At 35.3% G+C, this 6,312-nt stretch overlaps 1 protein-coding gene across 1 annotated transcript; it reads left to right on the top strand.

The window, feature by feature from the left end:
• The first annotated feature begins 3,446 nt into the window (after nt 1–3,446).
• On the top strand, nt 3,447–5,120 carry LOC140969040 (RING-H2 finger protein ATL46-like). Its single transcript, XM_073430253.1, has one exon. It carries the CDS (start codon nt 3,878–3,880, stop codon nt 4,859–4,861), a length of 984 nt encoding a protein of 327 aa, XP_073286354.1. The 5' UTR covers nt 3,447–3,877; the 3' UTR covers nt 4,862–5,120.
• The last annotated feature ends 1,192 nt before the right edge of the window (nt 5,121–6,312 follow it).

Below are 6,312 nucleotides of genomic sequence, written 5' to 3'. Positions count from 1 at the left end.
AGAATTGAAGATTTTATCCGAATATTCGATAATAGGCTGGAGAAAGCAGGAGCGGCCAAGAAAAAATATTTTTCGATAAACATTTTTAAGGCTTATTAATATGTTTAAATATGATTAAACTTTTCTAAAAATGATTAAGCCCAAATTATTTTACGAGACAAGCTCGATTTTATCTGAGAAGCCGGTTTTGGTCAAATGGAGAACTTTTAAAAGCCCAAAAATTATTATTTTTGAAAAAAAATTTTGAAACTTTTATTTTAGAATTAAATAGGTATTATTGGGCCTAATATACCTAAGATTAGAAGTCCCAATTATCCCTAAACAAAAAGCCCAAAACTCTAATGCATTATACACACAATTTTCGAAATTTATAAAAAGAAAATCCTAGGGTTCTAGCACCCCATTCAGCCGAAATTCCACACACAGCACACACATAAAATTTTCGAAAATTAGGAGAGGAGAGTCAAGGAGTTTTCGTCGCCCGTTCGTCTCTCTTCGCAACCAACGCCAATGATCGCATATTTGAAAGTTCTAAAACGCATAGGCATGCTTATAAACTTCTTTGACGCACCATTCAAATCATATTATGCTTTTTTTTTTTCTTACATATTTTTGCTTGAAAAATAATTAGGTACAAATAGTTTAACATCTGAATGATTATTTCGAAAGTTTTGACGAATTTCAGGAGTATATGAACGTATTATGATTCTCAAGGGTTAGGCTGCCAACATAGGGTGTTTAAAGAATGGAACAAGGGTGGTTTAAGGTGGAAACGAGGGCTGGACAGCAGCAAGAAGGTTGCGCTTGGGTTAGCTAGACGAACCTAGGGTTTTTGTGTCTTGCACGGATCATAGGGCTCGCTTAAGGGGAGGCAGCGCATGAGGCTTGGGTCAGGGCCTGTGCATGGCTTGGGTGAGATGCTAGAAGGAGTCCATGAGGGGCTAGACGCAGCAGCAGCGAGGGAGAAGAGTCCACACACATAAGGACTCTCCCCATGCGTGCGTGCGGCTGGTATGATTCAGGAGGGGGTGCGGCGCGGCTAAGAGCTGTCTAGGCTGTCCAGACGGGTCTATAAGGGGGTCCAGGGATGGCTAGGTGTCTGTGGGTTCACTTGTTGGAGAATTAGAAGAGTCCTTGTATGGCTAGGATTCTAGGAAAACAAAGAAGGGGCGCGGCTCGGGTTCATGCGCAAGATTGGGCTTCACACGTGGGCTAGGGCTGGTGCGCCTATCCAGGAGGGTTCAACAAGGGTCCAGGAGGGTCGGGGGTAGGTCTGGTCAAGGGTNGGGATAGGTTTGAGTCAATAAAAGTGAGAAAAAACTCAAAATCGAGGATTTTTGGGTCCATGGGCAAAAAAGTCATTTTACACCTAGTAGTACAAAAAGGGTTGACAGTGTCCCGAAGAATCATAACACATGCTAAATGATATTTTAAAACGTTTATGATGAAAATATAGGATTTTATGATTTATGCTAAAGATGTGTAATTCTTACTTTTAAAATGATATTTTACAAATTTGGAAAGGACGTGATATTTTATGAATAAAAAAGAAAGAAAAATATTTTAAAAGATGTAAATTGACTGTGACAAATATGATATGATATATGATTATTGAGAATATCGTGAGTGAGAAGGCCCCAAAAGGAGCCCGTTTACGGGAGAAGGCCCCATAGGAAGCTCAACGATCGTATTTCCATTTTACGGCGGTGTCTAGTGCCTGTCCCCATGCGTAATGGTGAGCTAAGACTGATCAATCGACCACATGATACAGCTAGTCACTTTCAAGGATCAAACTTCACCCAAAATGATAAATGATGGAAAGCTTTATGATTTTACTATTTATGATTCATTTATGCTTACAAATTTACACTAGCTTATTTTAAATAAAAGTATGATTTTTAATGCATGTGCCCATATATGTATTATTTGTTACTCATGTTTAGAATGTGCTGAGTCATTAGACTCACTAAATTTGAATGGTTGCAGGTGAGGGTGAGATTGAGGGAGGCGCTGAAACTTGAGTGGATCGAGACCGACAGTACACTCCCGAGGGACACTTAATTTCCGCAAGTTGATAATTGAAGTTTGGAAATAAAGATTTTGAAAACGAAGTATTTAAATATTTTTATGCTTTATTTTGAGTTAATTTTGATCATGTTAATGCTTGATATAGGATTTTTGTGAATTGAAGATTTATGGATTTTTATGTACTTGAGATTTTAAATTTTAAATTTTAAATTTTAAATAAATTTTTGGATTTTGGTAATGTTGCGTGTTTTAAATTGCAAGTTTCGACTTTTATTAAAAAAAAAAAAATTTAGCAGCATTTTAAAGTTTTAAAGTAGTGGACGTTTCATTAAGACATGAGAATTAGTGATTAGGTATGCTCAATCATATGTTCTAAGATGGGTAAAAACTATACAATTTATTTTTGTCCCTTTATTATTATTTAATTTTTTATTTATAAGGTATAGATCTAATAATTTCATAAAATAGGCTTATATCACTCTTATCTACTTTGGGTCTTATTTGCTTGTCACCCATTATCCTTTGGGTCCAAACTTTCAGTCGAAAATTGGCCCAGCAATGGAGAAATTAATAATTCATATTAAAATTATTTTAAAAATTAAATCGTACAATATTCTATAAATAATTACTTCGGTAAAAAAAAAAATTAAAATAAAACAGTGTGTTTTAGTCACACAAACTGTTTGCAGTAACTGTCCTAATACATAAGTTGTTGGAAGAGAACCATTCAAAATAAAATGGAAATAAAAATAATGATATTATAAGATTTGGATAATTTAATGTGTTAAAAATACAACACCAGGTGTTATGTATTTTTTACACAAGACCATCAGCTAATCATCTTCTCAGCCTTACACAATGTCTCTCGTGTAAAAAGTGTTTTCAACCTCAGTAGAATATCCAAATCCGATATCATAGGTGTATATCAAACTAAATATAGCATGACACTTGGGTTGACCATGATTCCAAAATTGATGGTTCCGATTCTAACGAAAGGTGGAACCCAAACTTAGCCACTTAGACACCGTTCTAGTTCCGATTTCTAACGATTTCGACTGTGGTTTTTAGAGATTTTTGTCACGATTTATACCGATTTGAACTAAAATTTGTTCTTTGGAATTTTAAAGTTGAAAAAATAACGATACGAAAGAATTTTTAAAGGTTTCGATCATAGTTCCACATGATTCTAGTTACAGTCTATTATTCTTAGAAACCGGAACCGGAGCCATGAGAACCTAACCATAAGCTCTTTTGCTCAATCTATAATAAATTGAATTTTTTAGTATTAAAAAAAATATTACAATGAAATTTTTTCAGAGACCCTTCAACAAAATTCAATTTTTTTAAATAAATTCCTTTAAAAAAAATTTAATTTTATCATTTAATAATTTTTTTGAAGCTTATTTTTAAATATTGTTTTTTGTTTGTGGGAGGCTGTGAGGCCATAAAAGATGGCAGCCTAAAGTGCTACTGCCACGCACTTAGAAATTAGAATCCTCGTTTCCATCCCATTTTCCAACAATTTCCCAGTGTTGCAAAGGCCAGCTCTTCAAGAAATTCTAAGACTAGTTTCGAAAATCAAGTGAATTCAGCAGAAAGGAAGGAGTCAAGCAAGTCTGCCACTTGTTACATACGCCAAAAATCCTTGGTGGGTCATATTTTGGCACCGAATTTCATTATAAACCAACATTTTGGATCTGTCCGCGTCACAAAATCGGCTAAAGATTTGGGTTTTCTCTGTTCCTTGAAAATGAGCAAGTATTTCCCAGTTTGAGTTTCCGAAAGAGGCAGTTCTTGGAAATTCTTTCAAGGGTTTGTTTCAGATATATGTTTGATTGCTGGTAGCAAAATGTCTTGGATTCAATCAGCGTTTGGAAGTAAAGTCAGCCCGATGATTCTCTTCATCATAGTAGTCCTGGCTGTTTTGTTCTTCATCCTAGCTCTTTTCCATTTACTCATAAGGTTCCTCCTCAAGCAAAGATTTCCAAACCTCACGAATTATCCAGAAACCTCCACTTCTGGTTCTTTTCAGAGGCAATTGCAGCACCTTTTTCACTTACATGATTATGGTCTAGATCAAGCCGACATTGATTTGCTTCCTATGTTTCTATACAAGGACATAACGGGCTTAAAGGAACACTTTGATTGTGCTGTTTGTTTGTGTGAATTCTCAGAACAAGACAAGTTAAGGTTACTCCCATCTTGCAGTCATGCTTTCCACATTGATTGTATAGATACATGGTTGCTCTCAAATTCAACTTGCCCCCTTTGTAGAGGTGTAATCTTGGCACCTGGATTTGCTTTCGAAAGCCCCATGTTCATTTGTGATGATTCGAAGGAAACCGTGCGTGGAAGCTCAAGATATGCGAGTTTTGTAGGGGTTCCTAGCTTGTTAAAGGAGAAAAAAGATGACACCAATGCTGCTATAAATGAAAAGAGGGTATTTTCAGTTAGACTTGGGATATTGAAGAGTGCCATTAGTGATAGTAGAATCAAGGGAAGTGAAGTTGGGGAGACTAGCAATAGCAATTTGGATGATAGGAGGTGTTTTTCAATGGGCTCATTTCAATACGTGGTGGCTGATTCAGAGCTGCAAGTGGCCTTGTCCTATAGGGAACATGAAGCTGAGGGTAGCAGTGATGTGAAAGGGAGAGTGGGGAATAGTGGGAATTTCACATCTCATGGAGATGCTACTGGTGGTAGTGGGAAGAAAATTACTTGTGGGACTAAAGGTGAAAGCTTTTCTGTTTCCAAGATTTGGCAATGGTCCAAGAAAAGTAACATATTCCCTACTTCGACTAGCACACATTATTCCATCTCCATTAATGTGTGAGTTTACATTACAATGGAGTTAGAGGTTCGAACATCCCTAGAGGGGTAGCAATCGAAATTAGAAATCTTAGATTCGGTTAGTTTCGGTTCATCTCAACATCCTGTCGTCCTATATCGTCACTCCTCTCTCGAATTCTAGGACATGCCGTCAGATGATCATGTTGAGGTTATTCTTTAAGGATAGACTCAGTTGCTATGTTTAGCTCCGAGTATTATTTTAGGAGTTAGCAAAGCCATATATGATGGATCTTTTGTTATGTGTGTTTCTTACAGTTTTTTAGTTTTTTTTAACCTTCTGTCATGCTTTATTTCAACTTTTCTTTGGGTTTTTTTTTTTTTTTTGTATGTATAAGGAATTATGCATCTTTTTCCAAATCCAGTGTGGATTGACTTAGAGTAGGTATCTTGTGAGACGATCTTACGAATCTTTACCTGTGAGACAGGTCAACCCTATAGGTATTCACAGTAAAACTTAGCATAAAAAGTAATACTTTTTCATGGATGACCCAAACAAGAGATCCGCCTCACAAATATGACCAGTGAGACCATCTCACACAAGTTTTTGCCATTGGCTTATGCCAAACTTTTTATCTTCAATTCAAATTACATAATATTCTCGTACACGTTCTGTTGGAGTATAGTTTTCTCGCACCCAAAACACAGCGAAAGTTTTAAAATTTTTGTTTTGAAGTTTGAAACGCTCCTTAGGTGTGAATTTAAACATCCATATTTATAGGGTGTTTAGAATTGTTACATTTGCGTCTTCAATTATGACTTCACATTATTCCGAATTTTAAGCGGAAATAGTACTTCTTTTATATCCCTTCGAACGGATCTCCCTCACTTGATAATATCAGAGACTTTGTTCTTTGTTTGGATCGCTGATGTGCCGTCGTTGAGTCACAAAACTTAAATTCATATTTCCAAATATAACGAGTGTAATGGTGAGTTGGGTTTAATCCACAAGAAACGAATTATTTATTTAATTCGAAAAAAATAAAAATAAAAGAGGGGATTTTGTGGTAGCAACTAAATAGAATATTAAGATTAAAATTAGCAGGCTAGAAGAAATAATAAATTTAAAACGAGATTTTAATAAATCAAGGTAAATGGAATTAAATGAAGATTTCAATATGAGCAAATTTTGATTCAAGGGGGTTCCAATATTCAATTGTATCACACTGTTCATAGGTTAACATTTGATTTATTCATGAATTTCTAAGCAATTAACCTTAGAATTATAGGGATAACCGTTAAAATCCTTGTGTTTTCCCAATTTAACTAACTAAACCCGGTATCCAGTCAAAATTTATCAAAAACTAACTGACCACGATAGCACTTCATATTAATTAAAAATAACATTCTCTCTTTGTGAAAACAGTTAATCCTGATATATAAAAATCGAGATAGCTACAATAGATAAATCCATTTTTGTTGATTTATTTATATTAA

This window comes from Primulina huaijiensis, unplaced genomic scaffold (genome assembly GCF_012295235.1).
Source record: "Primulina huaijiensis isolate GDHJ02 unplaced genomic scaffold, ASM1229523v2 scaffold39803, whole genome shotgun sequence".
NCBI lineage: Eukaryota > Viridiplantae > Streptophyta > Magnoliopsida > Lamiales > Gesneriaceae > Primulina > Primulina huaijiensis.
This window is presented reverse-complemented; position numbering and strand designations above follow the sequence as displayed.